At 42.6% G+C, this 19,463-nt stretch overlaps 2 protein-coding genes across 2 annotated transcripts; both read left to right on the forward strand.

Annotated features, from left to right (window-relative positions):
• Positions 1–495: 495 nt before the first annotated feature.
• On the forward strand, positions 496–11,109 carry UTP6 (UTP6 small subunit processome component). The gene is made up of 19 exons (XM_059485778.1): positions 496–650; positions 748–832; positions 1,496–1,537; positions 1,622–1,714; positions 1,855–1,902; positions 2,685–2,748; positions 3,174–3,292; positions 3,774–3,851; positions 4,274–4,355; positions 5,343–5,424; positions 6,046–6,227; positions 6,858–6,937; positions 7,656–7,733; positions 7,878–8,057; positions 8,872–8,952; positions 9,673–9,782; positions 9,867–9,933; positions 10,214–10,286; positions 10,841–11,109. Exons 1-19 carry the CDS (start codon positions 559–561, stop codon positions 10,996–10,998), a joined length of 1,794 nt encoding a protein of 597 aa, XP_059341761.1. The 5' UTR covers positions 496–558; the 3' UTR covers positions 10,999–11,109.
• A 2,033-nt stretch (positions 11,110–13,142) lies between these two features.
• COPRS (coordinator of PRMT5 and differentiation stimulator) lies at positions 13,143–16,613 on the forward strand. Its single transcript, XM_059485515.1, has 3 exons — positions 13,143–13,226; positions 13,738–13,989; positions 15,945–16,613. The coding sequence occupies exons 1-3, from the start codon at positions 13,202–13,204 to the stop codon at positions 16,112–16,114; spliced, it is 447 nt and encodes a 148-aa protein (XP_059341498.1). The 5' UTR covers positions 13,143–13,201; the 3' UTR covers positions 16,115–16,613.
• Positions 16,614–19,463: the final 2,850 nt, after the last annotated feature.

The raw sequence follows: 19,463 nt of genomic DNA on the forward strand, positions 1-19,463 counted from the left end.
GACAAAGACCCTTTTTTCCTGGAGGAATCCCACCAAGAAGCGAAGTGCTGAAGCAGTTCCAGGCTGATGTTCCACCACCGAGCCTGCCCAATGCCATCGTGTTTAGCTGGTGCCAAGAGGATGATGCCGCTACTCTTTTCGGTGATGTCCAGCGACAGGATGAGGAGCAACGGCCATAAACTAAAACACAAGAAGTTCCAGCTCAACGCGAGGAAGAATTTCTTTCCGTGGAGTGTGGCAGAGCACTGAACAGCTGCCCAGGGAGATCGTGGTGTCTCCCTCTCTGGAGGCATTCCAAAGCCACCTGCGTGTCCCCTGCTGCAGGTGACGCTGCCTAGGCAGGGAGGTCGGGCTGGGCGATCTCCAGAGCTCCCGTCCATCCCGACCGAGCCCGCGGAGGCGCTGCGGTGCTGGCCCCGCCAGCCGGGCAGGGGGCGGCAGAGGGCGCGGCGGCCGCGGAAGCGGCGCGGGCAGCGGGCGGAAACCGCGCCGGGCTGTGCCGTGCCGGGCTGTGCCGCGCCGGGCTGGGCCGGGCCGGACACACGGAGCCCCGCGGCCATGGCGGAGCGCATCGAGCAGCGGCTGGAGGATCGCATCCCGGAGCTCGAGCAGCTGGAGCGGGTCGGGCTCTTCACGCACAAGGAGATCCGGTGAGCGGGGCCGGGACCGGGACCGGGCCCGGGCGGGCGGGGGAGCGCACGTGGTGCGGCCGGGAGCGCTCCGGGCGCTGATCTCCGGTTCCCGCAGGGCTGTCCTGCGGAAAGCCTCGGCTCTGGAGTACAAAATCCAGCGGAGAGCGCTGCGGAAGGAGGATTTCATTAATTACATCCAGGTAGGCTTCACCGAGCGGCAGAGCGGGGCAGTTCTCGGTGCAGACCCAGCTCAGTTAGACCCGGGTTTTGTAGGGACTCATGCTGGAAAAAGGGCAGAAAACGGAGCCCCCTCCTCAGCTGGTCCCTGGTGCTCCTGGTCCCTGGTGCTCCCCTGTGAGCGGCTGCTGGCACCAGGATATGAAGCGTGGCCAGGAGTTGGTGCTGGAGTTTGGGGTCAGCCTTCTCCAGTGTTGAGACCTTTTCCTGTAGTTTCTTGTCTCTCCAGGGATGTAGAGCCCCCGGTTCCCTGATGTGCTGTGTAAAGCGGGAATGTGTTCCCTGATGTGTGTAGTTAAGGGGAATTAGTAAGTTCAGTAATAGGAAGCGGTTCCTGAAAGGATGCTCGGGCACTGAACAGGCTTCACAGGGAATGGTCTTGGCTGGAGCCTGACAGAGCTCAGGGAGTGTTTGGGCAATGCTTTAAGGCACAAGGTGGGATTGTTGGGCTGCCCTGTGCAGTGAATGTGGAATTGTAGTGACCCAGCCACAAATTACTGCTTATGTTTTCCTGACTGTAATGTTTTTTGTTCACCTGATATCTATAACAAACTTGATGTAGTTTTTTTTGCCTTGCTGTTATGGGCCTCCACATTTGCTGTTAAATGGTTTTCTTTCCATTCTAGTATGAAGTTAATCTGCTGGAACTGATCAAGAAAAGGAGAGCAGTAAGTTTTTCAGCTGTTAAAGAGTGCGAAATACTTCATGCCAAATCTTCCATTGCAATACAATTAGTATTTTTTTCCTCCTAGCGCATTGGATATTCGTTTAAGAAGGATGAAATTGAGCACTCTATTCTGCATAGAGTCCACAGCCTCTTCAACCGAGCTACAGGGAAATGGAAAGTAAGTTTATTTGTACTGAGATTTGGAATTCTTTTTTTCCTGTATGCCAGGTCATTGTACCAAGGGTGTGTTGTTGGTCAGTGTACAAGTGATCCTGTACATTGTGAGGTTGATTCTCTTCTTCTTTTGATTTCCAACAGGATGATGTCCAGCTCTGGCTTTCCCATGTTGCATTTTGCAAGCAATGGGTGAGTTTTCAAATCCTGATCTTACCTAGCTTGAGGCTATTCACATATCTGAAACTTGATTTCAGATAGGGGTACAAACTTTACTGCTACATGCTGTAATACTGAAATAATTTTTATAGTGTTGTTGGAGCTGCTTGGGATTTTCACTGATGTATGCAAGTGTACAGTTTGCCTGAGAGTGAATTAGTATGAAATTTGATGCTTGCAAGGGCAAAAGTGAGGCTGAATGCATTAAATCTGGAATACCAGTTGGTTTGTGAGAACCATAATATTGGTTATACCTTCTCTGGAGGGAGTGATTCACTTGTCTGTGAATTGTGATTTTGCTCCAAATATTTATTGTAGTGACTGTGCTGAAAAGCCCAATTCTGTCAGTTTTATACTTGATAAAATTACCTGTGCAAGGCTTCACATTATTACCAGCATTCAGGTGTTGTCATTTCTGTACTGAAGAAGGTTACTTTGCATGGTGGTGAAGGTGGCCAAAGGAAAATAGAATCTCAGAAGAGGGGAGTGAAACCATGGGTTTGGGACTTGGGCAACATTTGTGTTGGCTGTGTCGTTCAGAATTTTGAGTAAGCCATGCTACTCTGATGTGGTGACATTTAAATGCTGGTCACTAGTGAGTAAATATGACAAACTTTCTGCTGTAGGTAAAGTAGCAGAGAAGCATCTTTTTCTGAGCAATTGTACTACAGCTTGTGACCTTTCCTACTGAAACTCTGGTGCTGGGGGTTCAGTTCAGTGCCAGAGGGGGTGAAACAAAACTGCTTCTTTTACAGAATGCAAAACATCAACTCAGTAAGGTGTTTTCTACCATGTTGGCCATTCATTCCAATAAACCAGGTAAATAACACAATGGTGAGTGCTGCATAAATGCCTCAGCAGAGATTGTCTGGTGTTGGTTTAAGTTCTTGTAGATCTCAGTTCAAGCTGTTGGGCTGAAGTTCCTACTCTCTGCTCTTTGCCTTGCTGCAGAGAAGGGCTCTGACAGGGCTGGTGCTGGGCAGTCAAAGGGCTGTGAAATAGGTCAGAATGACCAATTCCCAGGTGCACTGGGGACTCAGTAGGTGTAGAAACAAGAGATGTCAATTGCTCATGACAGCCTTTTGGCTTTTGAAGGCATCATTAGATCTGTAGCTAAACCAGATTATTAAACTTCCTGGATCTGCCTGTCTGCTTTACAGTTTTACTGGGAGATAATCAGTCTTATTCTGGGGCTGAGCTCATGTTGAGAGGTTAAATAACTTTATTTGTGTCACCTGTTGCAGCACTGTGGATTATGGCAGCAAAGTGGGAAATGGAGACACGACTGTCATCAGAAAGTGCCAGGCACTTGTTCCTTCGTGCTCTGCGCTTCCATCCTGAGTGCCCCAAACTTTATCAAGAAGTGAGTTCCTGTTTTTCTTCTGAGACGACCTACTTGTTCAATCAGAGCAAAATCAATTCAGCATGTTTCCCAGATCTGTCTGGAGAAAATTGTTTTTCTATCAGCAGGAAAATGTCAAAAATATTAAAAAAAACAACCCCAAAATTCCTTTCTAAGGTACTGTTAAGCTCTGCTAGGATGTAGTTGTCAGGCTCAGTCTGGCATCCCCAATCTTTATTGAGGACCTTGGTTTTCTTTGGGGGCAAGTTAAGGTTTAAAGAAGGACTAAAAAATATCATTGCTACCTATTGAAAATTTCTGGGCAAATACACAGGGCAGATAGTGGTAGGTGCACAAACCTTCAAAAACCAAGGCTCTGGGACATGTGTGGGATGTGTCAAAGTCTTGATTTGTATCTCCCCAGAGCTTTTTTTACCCTGTTTGTGGACTTAGATTTTTGTGATTTATCCCCAGTAATTTCATTTTGTTGTCACTCTTGCAGTATTTCAGAATGGAGCTTATGCATGCTGAAAAACAGAGGAAGGAGAAGAAGGAATTTGAACAAGCAAAGATGGACCTGGTAGGTCAGCTAAACTTACTTAAGAGATATTGTCTGCTTGTGTATTACATGTTGAAATTCACAGGTTTGGATTAATGGTTTATTTGACAATGGCTTAGAGAAAGTTTTTGTCCATGTCCTGCACCTGTGTGGAGCTTTTCAAGTATTTGCTGATGCTCAGCTCCAATACTTCATACATTATTTTTTCTTTGCATTTTTAGAATCTTTTATTACATTCCCTAGTATGAAAATTAACAGTAACTTCTGGAAAGTAATAGTCAAGCTTCCTGCCTCATTTCTTTATAGTTGACTTGTACAAATTACATAAAAATAGACTTGCATGAAGAAAAACCTTAATATCTTCTGATTTTTCTTTCCCTGTTTGCAAAAATGTTAGCTGAGAAAGGACAATAATTTCTTCAATGATGTGCTTGATATTTCAGGGGGAGTTCAATTACTCTGAAGAAATTCTCAATGGGGAGATGGCTCGCATAGTCTACAGGGATGCATCTCAGAAAATTAAAGGTGAATGAACATTTCTTGTACTTATTCATTAAGAAAATTGTAACCTTTAACTCAGTCCTGCAGTAGGCAATGCTGATAGACTTGGCTTCAGTGAGATCTTTTTTTTCAAATGCACAATTTTTTTTCAGTAGAACCTATTAACTGCCAGATATAAATTAATGGTAGTTCTGATTGCATGTCTTTCCTGCAGGCTGACATCTCTTCCAGCACAGCAGCTTTCAGGCTGAAGAGGCCTAGTGCTGGGTTACAGCCTCAAACTTGATTGTTTAACAAAAGAAAACTGAAGGGCAATTCAGAGTTACACACTTTTTTTTACTTTGCTGAACATTAGATCACAACTAATCAGCTACCATGAGTGGCAAAAAAGTAAGAATTCAGACTAATAATAAACCAGGCTAAATTTGAAATTAAGCAGGCTTGGTAAAATAAGCCATTTTATTGAGAGAATTGGGTAAAATAACTGCAAGCTAGTAGCAGATATCTTTGCTCGTGATAGATGGGGATATTTTGGAAGAATTGGGCAAAATACAATAACGAACATTAAAAATTAGTGGGGAAAAAGAACATGAGAAAATTTCAGAAAGAGTTGGTTTAATTTAATTTTCTGTAGAAATACTGGAAAAAAATAGGCATATAAATTATTTGTAAGCACCTAAAAATAGTAAGGTGGGTAATGGCTGGTGGGCATTCACAATGGTCTGATTATGTCCAGTCGTGTCACTTGGCATTTTCAAAGGTAAGTTGTGGAGAGATGCAAGATGGACACAATTCATCGACATCTGTTTTGTGCAGCTTTGGAGAGATCTGTCCTGAGTGTGGAGCATTTAGGGTTTTTATGGCAGGGTCAAGGGAGGGAGTAGAGGAGATGCTGATTAAATTTGTATGTGGAACCAAGCTACAGAAATGCAAAGTGCAATTGATGTAATATCTTGAGGAATTCTTCAGCAAATACTCCACTTGATAGTTTTATCTTCTCCTGAAATGCAGGTGTTGAGTTCCAGCTGGCTGTCCTCTCTATTGCAAAGCTCTTTGATTTTACCCAAGATTTGCAAAAAGAAATCCTTGAAAGGTGAGTTGGGGCTTTGTGTTGTATTTTTATTTTAATTTGGTTTGGTTTTTTAGAAACACATTCTCATTAAGTTATAACTGTAACTTATAGTGCATTGACTGGAGTTTCAGAAGTAAAGGCCGTTCCTCTAGGGAAATAGTGTTAAGGCTTATGTGAAATCCTTTAAGAAAAACAAAAGCATGATCTTTAGAAGAGGATGTATGTATGTATGTAATTTCAGAAAGGACTTTTAAAATCTGCTAGGAACATTTAGGTAAAATACAGTTTTCACTGAATAATTAGTGCACTCAGTTTCTGTAAATTCATTGCAGGAATTGGATTTTCCTACTGTACTTTGGTGGGGTTTTTGCATCTTTTGTTTCTCTGGTTGTTCCTCTCAAAAGAAGGATCTCTCTTGACAGCTCCCTGTCTATTTCATGTTATTTCTGAAGAATATCCATATTAAATAATATTTTTAAAAGCTAATATTTTGTCTTTCTCTTGTGGAAGGGAAAAATATTTTTCTTCTGGCATTTGGTTACTTGCAATTAACTGCATTTCTCTAGCAGTCTAACAACCCTCCTAAGCATACCTACAGTAGGGACTGGTGGCTGTGGGCTGTTACAAACATGTTGTATTCAGTTTGCAGGCCAGGCATGCTGATGATCCCCTGACATGGGACTACATGGCCCGCAGGGAGCTGGAGCTGGGCTCCCTGCAGCCCACAGAGAGTTCCACAAAGCAGAAAAAGGTCTCAGAAATGGCCCAGAGAGAGGAACGGTGCTGTGCAGTCTTTGATGAAGCTGTGGGAGCAGTCCCAACAGGTGAAATGTTCTGCCTGCATTTTAACATTTGCTTCTCAGCCTATAAAAGCCTTGAAGGTGATGGCAGGCTCTACCATACCTAAGGGAAGGCAAGCAGTTCTTAGATGCTACCTCTTGGGATCTATTTTATGTATTATTTGGGTTATTTTCCAATGTATTTATGCTCTTGGAGGAGCTGCTTAACTGAACATGTGTCTGCTGCTGGTCAGCTGTGAGTAAGAAATGGTTTTGGGTTGCCAGGGGAGTGTATATCCAGCTTCAGCCTCTGGTGTTGTTCTTGTGGAGGAGGCTGTCAAGGGACTATCTGTGGAGTGGTCTCAAACTTGCTGCTGTACAGCCTTAAAAGCCATAGAATAGTTGGGTTGGAAGAGATCTTTAAAAGTCTCAGCTGATCTAAGAACTTGATGCTCTTTACCAAGAGTTACTGCCTCCATCTTGGACTGGGGAGTAATTTTAAAGTGTAATGTTATAAATCTAGGGCTTCTCTTTATTTTAAAATACAACATTTTAAAATAAAGTTGGCATTAACACTTTGTATCACATTTTGTATCTTTATATTTCTTAAAGACAAATATTTGTTGTTATTCTTGTGATTCTGTGAAGTGTGATATTATGCCTTTGCTTCTACAGAGGACATGTGGAAATGCTACATCACTTTTTGTTTAGAGAGGTACAACAGAAAAACCAACAGTGAAGAATTAAAGCAAAAGGTAAAATTTATTAGGAAATAATTCTAACAAATCAGCCCTATTTTTATTGAGTTTTGTAATAGCTCAGACAAGAAGCATATAGATCTTGACATTTTATAAAAAATACTTACCTGTGGCCATCATTAAAAATAACCTAATCTCCATCTGGGGGGATCACTTTTACTGCCAGGCTTACAGGTGGCCTGCCTGGACATGATTAACCTAGACCTGATTAACCAGCCTTGTCAGTAAAGTACAGTGACCTCTTTGGATAAAAGCTAAGACTGCAGACTTGTTAATCATGGAATCATGGAATGGTTTGGATTGAAGGGGATCCTAAAAATTCACTGACAGGTCCTTCAAGAAGAGGATGAATTAAAATGACTCTTGCAAATAAGTCTGAGCAAAGTTTGGTGCTGGCACATGGGTAATTTAATTATGAATCTCTGCTTAGATGTGACTCAGTGAATTAATTAATTCTCCTGTGCACCATGGTTCCCTAGTATTACACTAAAAAAACAATGCAGTGTTGTTCTTTGCTCCTTAAGGAAGAGAAGTAAATGCTCAGATTTCCACTTTGTCTTGGAATGTTTGTAGGTACCTAGAGCATTAGACACATAATGTGTAATTAGATTTTCACTGACATGATACACAATCCAGTGGGCCTCTTGGAATGCTGGAATCTGGTATATATAGGAATAATGCTTGTTTTCTTATTATTCTTCTCTGTTGGTTTTAGAGGCTGGAGAGGACACTGAGTGTGTTCAGCAAAGCCCATGAGTCCAATTTGCTGTCAGAAGCTCTGTACAAGCAGTGGGTAAGAACTGACACAGAACAAACAGATGCTGAGGCTTTCCTGCATTATTTGTGTGCCTGCCTTTGCCGTTTCGAGTAGACACAAAGATGAACAATATTGGTTCAAAGCCCTGTTTTTAACAAAGCTGTATCTGCTGGGTTTTAGCTGCAGCTCTTACTGGACTCCAGCCTCTCTGAGAAGGCTGTGGAGGTGGCAGAAGCTGCAACCAGGCACTTCAGCCAGTCCGTGGAAACGTGGCAGATGAGGCTGCAGGTGCTGATCCAGCTGAAGAGGGATGATGTGACCCAGTGTTTTGAAGAAGCCATTAAACATGTGAAATCGAAGGTCTGTGCTGGTTTAATGTGGTTTAGTGGACTTACATGCATTAGTCTTGGGCCAGAAACCCCTGATGATTGGTTATTTTGTGGTGGTTTTTTTTTGCTTTGTTTTTTTTTCTTTGTTTTTATTGGTTTGGCTTGTGGTTTTGTGGGTTTTTTTTGGGGTTGGTTTGTGGTTTTTTGTTTGTTGTTGTTTTTGTTTTGTTTACAAGGCATTTAAAGCCCCTAACCATTTTTAAGGTCAGAAATAAGAAGCTTACATTTCACATGCAAATTGCATTCCCAAGTATTAGGAAATTGTCAATTCACTTAAAATTCACATGTTTAAAATCTGAATGCTTACAGTTGACATTTTACATATTGTCCTAGCAGTGAGCTGGTGTTTGTGTCTTAATGGAAAATGTGTTTCCTTTTCTTCACTGTCTGATACACCTGTGTGGTATTTCAAGCCTTGAATTAGCTGTGTACTCTCCTGCTCTGTTCATTTCAAACCCGGAGCACAATGAGTGAGGGAACAGGAAGGTTTCTTTCCTTTTTGTTCTTTGAAGTCACCTCTGTGTGCTGCAGTGCTCAGTGCTGCAGAACTTGGTTCTTATCCCTGGCAGCACAGCTGTCCAGCTAAGGATGATTTATCCTTTAAGTGAGGAGGGAAATGAGAAGTGATTTCAATGTGCAGTTCAAAGTTGTCTTTCCAAGAGCTGTGTCCAAAGGGAATTTTTTATGGCAGGTAGTACAGAACCTGATGGCCATGTTGCTGTCTGTTTCTGTAAATCAGAGTCACTTGATTGTTTCAGCCATTTGATTGTTTGCTGACCTTGTAGGGCACTTTGCCATTGTGGACCCTCTGGGTGGAATGGAGTGAGGGCACAAACAGCAAGGAGAACACAGAAGCTCTCTACCAGGTACTTGGCTAATCAGAATCTACTTTTATGTCTGTGTCAGTAAAATGAACAGTGTGTGTGTATGGAACATGCAACAAATGCTTTATACTGAAGTTCCTTCATGGATGTGTGGATATCAAAGAATTTCAAACCAAACTATGTGCATTAAAAAAAAACAGTTGGACATAGATTTATAGGCACAAATGTCATTCCCACGTTCTGAGGCATATGGATGTTTGTAAGCACAGCTAATGTTGGACTCCTACTTTGTGGTCTAGAACATTTGCTCTGTTTTCAGAGCTTATCTGAGCATGGAAAAGAGAATTTTTTAATTTGTGTGAAAACATCAGTCTTGTTACAGAAAAGTCAAAATCAGAATGAGGACTTCAATCTCACTATGGATTTCCTCAGTAGTGTAGGGCAAAACATTTTCTCTTTGCCTGGCATGTTGGTTGTGGTTTTTTCCTCTCTAATTTAGCACATAAAACACATATTTCAGGTGGGAGCTTGAATTCAGCTGTTGGTAGAGTATTGTGAAACCCTCTGCATGAAGGGGTTTAAGGAAATGCCAGTTCCAGCTATATGGAATACTGGAGGAGAAATGTGTTTTAGACTTAGGAGATCTCCATTGTGTCAGATGCCTAACTAGGGAGAAGCACTAATTGAGCCATTTAGTTGTAAGCTATGTGATAGGTTTATTTTTTGTTTATTTTGTTGGTTATTTTCCTTTTAAACTTGCAGAGATCCTTGCATGCCACAACACCTGCTGAATCTGTGACTATGAAGGAAATGTATCTTGACTGGACCTACAGAAGTAGTGGTTATAAGAAAGTTAAAAGACTCTTTACCAGGTAAAAAAAAATTACCTTCAAACCTGGTTATTCTAAGGTATATGTTAAAAGTCCTTAAGTCTAAAGTGACTTATTTTATTTCAGCCTGTGTGAAAATCGTCCATTTTCACTTGACTTCTTCAGGAAGATGATCCAAATAGAAAAGGAGCAAGTAAGTTGTTGACTGTCCAATTAATGTTTTGTATTTGTAAAATGCAGTTCTAACTTGGGATTTAAATGGGAAGCAGAGTAGTGGTGTTAGTCTGTGATCAGTTCATGTTTGTCCTCTGCAGTTGATTCACTGGATGTGATACAAACCCAAGTTCCATGGTAACTAATCTTCAGCAGTGTGTGTGTAATTGCCATGACTCTCTTCCTTTGTCAGAATCTAATCATGCTGCAGATTCACTTCTGCACAAAATAAGTGGCCTTTTAATACCTTCCTTTTTTAGGAATCCTGCAAAATGCTTCATCTGAGAGAATACTATGAACGTGCCTTGAGGGAGTTTGGTTCAACTAATACTGGTAAGGGGGATTCTGGTTTTTATTATTTATTCATTCGTTCACTGCTGCCTCTTTTATTTCCATCCATTTTAAAAGGTATCTGTTTGTTCTGCCCTTGTGCTTGTTGTCATGCAGAGTGGAGCTCATTTCTTCTATGCCATCAAGAGCAGGACACTGCAGGGACCCTCCACTGTCAGCCCAGGGTCATTGGCACTGGGGTGGCTTCAGCACAATTAGGAGCAAATCACTGGCTGGCATAAGAGATGTGGATCACTTTTAATTTGGATTTATGAACAGTGTGGAGCTATATATTTATAATCAAGTTTTCTGTAATATTCATTTGAAGAAAGCACACAGCTCAGTTATTTTTGTGTTATTTCTACAGACATTACTGTTCTAGCTGGGAATAGAACCCAGGGTGCTCCTCAAGGTGCAAAGGAGATTGTAGTCACAAATTAAACCTTACTGCATTAATATTAAAGACACTTAGAAAAAGAGTTTCTAGTTAGGCTTTCTATGTTTGTTAAGTAATATCTAGTTAAAATCTAACCAGAACTTTAATTTTTCTTTTAAAGACCTCTGGCTGGATTATATCAAGGAGGAGCTAAGTCATCCCCAAGGCAAACCAGAAAACTGTGGGAGCATTCACTGGCGAGCTATGAAGATGTTGCAGGGAGACCTGGTGGAAGATTTTGTTTCTAAATACACTTTATTGCAAACTGGACATTTATGAAAAACTATACATAGTTGTAACATGACTGTGCATTTTTAAACTTCTTTGTACAAAGGCAAATATGTTCCTGGACTTTATTAAAGTTTACCTTTACATTTTATGTGACAAAAACGAATGAGAGTGATGAGAGTGATGAAGGGTAGAGGGGAGCTGAGATCTGTTAGCAATGTCCTTGAGGTGAGAGTGCAAAACTCTGATCTACACTTCAGCTTTCTGTCCACCATGCCTAAAAAACATGTAATGTTTTTTGAAAGAGTGCTGTCCTTGGCTGTTTACAGAGCCACAAACCTGAGAAATCAACATAAATGCTATCCTTGGACCAGAGAAATGAAGGGAAAGTACAAGAACAGGAAGCAAGTGTTCCTTTGTGCAGTTTCCTGGTGACTGAAGAGTGACATAATGATAAGACAGGGAAATATTTCTTGATTTTGCACTCAAGTAGAAATTGCAGCTTCTCTCAAGCAATGCATTTTCTAGTAAATTAACTAGCTGGGAATAGAGTTTGGAGCAGCAGCCTGGTAGGATTCCTACTTCTGAGACCAGATCTGAAGTACATCCTGTTTTGTGTGGCCATCTCCTACATCCCCACTAGTTCTCTGCCACCTCATTGTCTGACATTGAGATTTCCTTACTGATAATCTCTTATACCCTCCCTGCCCCTTATGCTGTTACTCCCTCTCCTGAACCACTTCTTACTTCATCAATTGCTCAACTAAAAGTTTTAAGTGCAAAGTTTGGAGTTTTTAAAGTCCAACAAAGCTGGTAAGTCCATCATTTCAGAAAGTGGGCCCTTTTCCATCAGCTGTTCTGGTTCCTCACAGAACTTTGCCGTTCTCCCCATGGATACACATTCCCTGCAAGCACACGTGCTTGATACCTGCACTGCTGTTCAGCCATGGGCCTTCCTGTCTCTCCATGTTCTGAGCATGCTGCTACCACGAGGCCGGAAGGAAATCGTTATCTTTCGGCCGGGGGAAAACTCCACCCAGCCATGAGAGGTATTGATACTTTATTTACAACTTCAAGAGCGAAAAGGTGCTTTCTCAGAGCTCTCCTGCCTGTGTTTGTCTCAATAACGCGGTGATGTTGGGTCATGGTTGCACTCGATGATCTCGGAGGTCTTTCCAGCCGAATTGCGTCTGTGATTCCGAAGCTGTGCACGGTGGGCTCCGCAGCCAGGGCGCTCTGGGTGGTGGCGGCGTTGCGGGCACCGAGGCCGGAGCGGGAGCAGTCGCACCGTCCCTGCCGGCCGCACCCCGGATCCGCTCCCTGTCCCTCGGGCACAGCCGCGGGCCCACCCGGCTGACGCTGCCCAGGGGCGGCGAGGGGCGGCGAGGGGCGGCGAGGGGCGGGCGGGGCCGGGCGGTCAATGGTGCCCCCAGGCCGGGCCGTGGGCTCGGCTCCGAAGGTTTGGGGGGGGTCCAGGGGAGCGCGGGGCGGGCAGCGGAGGCGGCGGGGCCGCCGTGAGGGCTCGCCCGGAGTCCGCGCCCTGCCCGTGGCCACCGACGGCGGCCCCTGCGGGCCCCGGCTCCCCGCGCCCACCGCCGGCGCCTCCTTGTTCCTCTGTAAGTGCGAAGAGAACTCTCTGTCCCATTCGCTGTGCGCCCCTCAGAGCAGCTGAGGGTTTCCTCCTGCTCTCCACCCATCTTGGTCCAGCCCCTCAGGGCTGTTGGAGGGTCCTGCTCGGCGCGTGGGCTCCCACAGAGAGGTTGGTTACGTGTTAATAATTTTCCCATTCCTTGTGTCTTAATTCCCTCTGGTGCTTTCACTCTGTGCTCCGAAGGTTCGGGGGTCCCGGGGGGCGCGGGGCGGGCAGCGGAGGCGGCGGGGCCGCCGTGAGGGCTCTCCCGGATCCGCGCCCTGCCCGTGGCCACCGGCGGCCAGCGCTCCCAAAGGGGCGCGGTTTGGGTCGGGGTTGTGAGGGGATGGAATGTTCTGGGATGGTGTTAGTGCTAGGGGTGACCGATGGCAGCAGCAGAATTAGCTACAGCTCTGCAGATTTGCCTTCTGAAGTGAATGCCTATTTGTTGTTGAACCTCTGATTCATCAAGGGAACAAATGGAGACGCTCGGGAACACGTGGGGTAGCAGTTTCATGAGCAATCAGAGCTGCTGCTGCATTCTTTAAAAATGTCTCATAGGTGATGGCTGCTGCCTCTGAGGCTGCAAACTCTGAGGGAAAACAGCTTCCTAATAAGACAGATATGATGATCTGGAAGTCCAGAAAAGGTAGGACAAAGCAAAGTAGGTCGCAAATATTGGAACTTGTGCACTACTTGAGAAATCTGCTCAAAGCCTTTTGGTGTTGCATGGGAAAGGCCTCGTTACTAACTGCACTAAATTATTTCTGTGTAGATATTTGTGTATGCCTAGATACATGAGTAATTAATCAATATGACTTTTTTTTTTAAACCAGAACTTTTTTTAAAAATACCTACAGGTGAATGTGGTGAAACAAGACTGCTGTGTCCTTTGCCCTAGTTTACAGAGTTATTTTCCAACAAGAAAATCCTGATTTGCGCTGGTGCTGTGGTACAAGGCTATGTCTGCTCTTCCCAAGAATCTGAAATGTGAAGCAGCCCTGTAGTGAAATTACATATGTAGGAAACTGCATGTATTACAATAAGATTAGTAGTCACAAAGTGTATTTCTGTACCTCTCTGAATTACTGTGTGCTGAACAGTTAATTGTTCTTGTCGAATTTCTGAGTGTACCTGTTGGTGCTTTCTACTGATTTTAGAATGTTTGCTGCGGAATATTTCAAATGTTCCTGATGGCAACTCTGAAGAAAGTGAATCTGCTTCTACCTCCCCCAATGAAGGTGATGTCAGTGGCTGTACTGATGAGGGCTGGTGCAATATATATGCTGACCTTGATGTGTGGGATAGTGAAGTTTCCAATGTACCCGAGTCTTCAGGGCAGCAAGATACATCTGAGCATGAGGTGGAGGACTGGGATAAAGAATTGGAGGAGTCTGCATCTGGTCCTTATGGTGAGTACACTTGTGCTTCTTTTGAGTTTTAGATAGTTGGAGGTAGGTGCTTTGCAGGAGAATGTGTTTAAGTAACTCCATGTTCTATTTTGGGAAGCAATTTCTTGTGTTGACCTCCTGGATGTGTAATGCACAATTTTGTTGTCAAATACAGGATTTAAAGGTGATGTTGTTGATTTCACATGAAACTCTTGCTTGAGCAATTGAATTCTTAGGGAGTGGCATGGTAAAGAGGTGAACTCCATGTTTGTGTTGAGTTTCTCTGGTGAAGCAGGTTTTCACTGGTGTATCTTTGCTATTCTGAAGCAGAAGAGAAAGGTACATGGTGTGCAAGAACTAACTTTTTTGTGTAAAAATTCTTCAAGAAAATTCAAGACTGTTCATTATAATGTCTCTCTAGAGCGTGGAGTTGTTTGGATCAGTGCTCTTACTCTCTGAGTATGGTTTGTTGTGTTTACTGTAGTTTTTTTGAGTGGAGTTTTTGTTTGTTTGGTTTTGTTGAAGCTTGTTCCTCCTAAGTGGTTGTGCATATGATCAGTCCCATGGACAGAAGTGGCAACAAATAGGAGTGAGTGCCACTCACACCTTTGAAGTTGAATTATACCTTCAGTTTGTAACTTGTTTTTAGGGTGACTCACATGTTAAAAGCATCTCAGCTTTCCATTGGCCAGGCTGGTTCTTAGCACAGAATGGGTGGTTGGAGTTTAGCCAGCAGTGACTGATAACCTGCTGTGTCTTTGTTGATGTAGAGTAGTACCATTTCCATTTTCTTCTCATTAATTGTATCTTTTTGTAATTAATATTATTTTCTTTCCTTAGGAAATATGTTCATTTTATTCTCAAAATTAAAATAAACTTTTGGATTTAAATTCCATTGTTCGGTAGCAGAAGAAAGTGAGAAAGGCTGAAAAAACTTTCTGTAAAACCATTCTGATTTTAAAATGGAAATACAGTATTGGTTTTTCACAGTGGGTAATCTGAGAAAAAGACTGTTCTCTTTTTGGAGGTTTTCCCTCACTTCCATTCTAAGCTTTCATTTTAATCTCTTATATGCTCAAATTTATGGAACGTTTTGAGTTTTTTACTGGAACTGTTCCTCTTTCCCCCTTTATTTAACTTGTTCATCCCACCCGTAGCTCTTTAAATCCTCACAAACTAAGGCAGCTGTGATTATTGGATTCAGGTCCTTCTGAAGGATACTGAGTCCAAGTGTTTGAGTTGTTAACTGCCACAAATACAAAAATGTGCTTGATTGGTCACTTCAAGGCTTTTTAAGTGTCCTAAGCTCTTGCTGTGATGGCTCCTTTGGCAGTGCTGCTGGAAGGCTGCTGACATGTGGGATATTGTGTTGGGTCCTCTGCTCCTCCATGCTCTGGGCTTTTTCTTTGCTCAGAGTCTCCTGACTAGAAATCTTTATGCTTCTGTTAAAACACTTTGCCCTATTTTTGTGCTAGATTGGTTAAATAGAGGCCCATTAGGCTTAATTCTAGCCTAGTGGAAATGTTGTTCCAAGCTTTTCCAGGACCCCACCCTCCCATTCTGTCCAGTGACCCAGTTCTTAGAGAGTTGCAGGACTCCTCATTGGGATGGTGTTATGAAAGCAGCAGCAAGGGGAAGGCAAATAAAAGTAATAGTTTCATGAGCCTTTTATTCCCAGGGAAGATGTGAAAGAACTGCCTGTCTTGTAAGAGCTGGTGCCTGGTACATGTCCAGGTACCTCAGTGAGCTTTCTGGAAAACTGTTTTTTTTGTGTGACATGAACCTTCCTTAAAACGAAGACATTGCCAAATTCAGTTTTCTGTTTGCCTTTTTGTAAGGTCTAATTGATGAGTGCTGGCAGATCAAATTGAAATAGTGAACTGGAAGGTGCCATAGATCTCCATAATAACCTGCTGCACTATTCCAATACTTTCCTGAGTACCTCCCATGGTTTAAACCTTTTATTTTGTCTTTAGATGCTGACGATCTCTCCGGCGGAAGCTTTGAGGAAAATAATATTTTCGGCTCATATGTGTGGAAGGAGGATTGGTTTTACAACCCGAGCTGTCACCACACACCTTGCCTTGTGTTTCCACCACGAGTTAGAACAGTTGAGAAGGGCCAGTTTGATGATGCTGATGAATGAGGTTGAGTCTGGTCAGAAGTAAGTTTGGTTTCTGTGTTGGATTATGTTCTTCAGCTGTGCCAAGTCCCTTGGCTTTTTTGCAGAGTTGGGCCTGAGGCCAGAAATGTGACACCTTCTCCAGAGTTTTGCTCAGGCTGTTTCTGAGCTGTTCATAAACTGCCCACCCTTGCTCTGGATACAAGAGTGCAGGTGCTGGGTGTAAGGAGTCAGTGCATTTCTGGAGCTTTTGTTTGTATTATATAGATCTATGTTGCTAATTAATTGCTTGAGGAGAAGTATTTAATTTCTAAACTTCAGCTTGTTTGCCAGGCTTCTGTCCGTTTTGACATGCTGATCCCTGTGTTTTTGTGCTACTTTTAGTTTTGTTTTCTTTACATTTGATGCTGTCAGATTGGTTTGGATGCCTTAGAAACTCTTCCTCCTTCCAGCTTGTCTGTTGTATTTCCATATGATTCTAAAGTCCATTTGTGATTCTCATGCTGGTGTTTAACAAAATCAGCTGTGGCAAATACAGAACAAGTTGTTTGTGTTTATTTTTATGTATTTCAGCATAAAGGAATTACAAATACACGATAACATTTTTCAAATACATGTGTTGATATACAGGGAAGGCATGTTCCATCCAGCAGGAATGCTGGGTGCCTAAGGCTGCCTCCCAACAAAGATTTCTCCACATCAGACCTTCTTGTGTTTGAGCATGTTACCCTAGAGTCCCACAGTTGTCTTTATTGCATTCTCATGCAACATCAGATGTGTAATGACAAAGAAAACATCTCTGCTTATATATATATATATACATATATATTTCAGCATATCATCTCAGTGTCCTGCAGACAGTAGTGAATTAAGGTTCCTGATGCTGTTCTGCTGTTTGTGATGTGGCAAATGAGGAGATGGGAACACAAAATACCTGCACAGAGTCCCTAAGAGAAGAGGTGGAACTAGAACCATCTCCTCCTCACCTTTGCTCTGGAGTTAAAGGAGGTGTTCTCAAAGGAAGTACAGAAAGGGATTGAGTGGCTGCTCACCTGAGTAACAATAACTTTCAACATGCTCGTGTTTCATTGAACACTTTTATATCAAAAACATTTTCATGGCTTTGTGTTTAGACACTGACTGAACTGAAGCACCGTACAATGGGGTTTTATTTTGTTTCCTTTTTCCTTTTTTACTAATCATCCACTGTATGAGATCAAAATAATTCATGCACTAGGTTAGAAGGAAGAAGTGAATGACACAGTGATATTTCCTTAATATTTTCCTAGAGAGTACAGAAGAGCAAGAGCTTGTGAGACAAGAGCTTTTCTTTGGGTACCTTTCAATTCCTGGTTATGTTTTGGTACCTAACAGTCAAAGCAGAGTGGAAACATAGTGTTGAGGTTGCAAAAAAGAGGGCCTGGTCTTTCATTCCCATATGATGGAGTTATCTAGGGATTAATATTTCCATCAAAATTTCCTCAGTCATGCCAATAACTGGCTCATCATCTCAAGTGAAAAAGTTGATTTGCAATTATAAGTGCAGTTTTCATAAGGATAAATTGAGTGCAGATTACTGTTGAAGTAACGATACACCAATAATTACAATAATTGTAAAAATTCCTGTGGAAACTCCCAGGTTCTTTTGTGAGCCTGTTTATCCTGTTCAGGCCTGGCTGGGGATGACAAGGCCCAAGGCTTCCCTGCAGAGGGCAGCAGAAAATTGTCTGCTCTGTGTGCACTCGGCAGTGTGGGCTCCCCGGGCTGGTTTTCCAGCGCTGATAGCAATTAGATCAGAGTTCTGCATTGCCCTGTTGTTCCCCAGTGAGGCTGATTCATGGCCCTGATTAGTTTCTCATTTTTTTTTTATTTCACTCTGAAGTTATACTTACTGGACTGAAAAATTTCTCCCATGGCTGAGTGAAGAACATCACTTGACTTCAGGCTTAATATATATTTTTTTTTAGTATGCTTGTGGGAGATATCCCACCGTATTCAATAAAGATGAAACTAATAGAATTCTGTGGAAGCAAACCCATCTTTTGTAGAATTGTTTTATAAGGATAACCAAAAAGTTTTATAACACTGATTAGGATGATTTTTCTTCCTGTACAGTTCCAAAATTCCATCATTCCTGAATCTTCAAGCCATTTTCCATGCACTTTATAAATCACAGTGATTTTTTATCCTCTATCTTTAATTGCAATCAGTCTTGTCTTTCTCAAAGGTCTTACTTGAGGAGAAATTGTATTGAATGGCTGCCTTGCTAAGCTGTTTGTATTTAAATGACTGTAAACTTTCAAGATTTGTTTTCAGATTCCATTTAAGGTTAAAACTGACACCACCCCCTACAGCTCTGGAGAGGCAGGACTTGGCAGCAGAGGTGCACTGTTCTCTCCAGGGATATGTTGGCAAATACAACTTTGTTCAACTTAGCCCTGCTTGTTAGGGCAGGGGCTTGACATAAAGCCTGATTTGAACACTCAGACTTCAGGGGGATTAGAAAACCAGATGCAGGCTTCTCAGAAAGCATCTGCCTGGGAGGATTTGAAGCCAAGCTCACGGATTCCAGTGTTTCTGCACTACAGAGTGTTTCAAATTCCATTGTGAGTCTTGCACCAAGCTTGTTTTGTGTTGACACAAGCATGTCATTCTAGGCAAGAATACTTGCAACTAAAAGCAACATAAGGTAACAGATGAGCCAACAGTTCACACCAACAGTCAACCCTTCAACTTGCTCAAATTATTAGGGGGAACAAAGTGCCCGTTACAGGACCAAGATCATAAATCTTGGATGAACACAAGAAACACAATGGCAGTACATCAGTTGGAAAACTTGGACGTGTCAGAGATTGCTCAGTTAAATGCTCATACATCTTTAACAAGATTTCCCCTTTCTGTTCCCACAGTGTAAGGTACCATTCAAATAACTGAGTCCCTGCTACAGGTTAATAGGTTTGCTGGGTTTATGGTGTGGGGGTGGCTCAGGAGTGTGGCATAATACAGTGGCTCATGACAACAGGGTACAACTTTAAAGCTGCCCTTGCTTTTCTTCTCATTACCTCACTTTGTAGGTAAAGATAATGACACCAGCCAGTAAAGTACTTCAAATTGGCTGAGGAAGAGTTTTGTCTAAACGGTGATGTACTAAGAAATGAAAACAAAACAGTTTTGCATTTTCTTTGAACAGCCAGCAAAGAAATGAAAACTTGTTTTGGGTGCATCTGTTGTTTCCTTTGAGACCTACAGGGAGTGATTTGCAAGAGGAAATAATTGTAGGAAATGTGTTCATATTTCCTGTTGATAAGGTAAAGCACTTAATTCATACATCAGATTGAGATGTTTCTTGCTTTTATATAACCACAAAATCCAG

Source organism: Ammospiza nelsoni, chromosome 19, assembly GCF_027579445.1.
Source record: "Ammospiza nelsoni isolate bAmmNel1 chromosome 19, bAmmNel1.pri, whole genome shotgun sequence".
NCBI lineage: Eukaryota > Metazoa > Chordata > Aves > Passeriformes > Passerellidae > Ammospiza > Ammospiza nelsoni.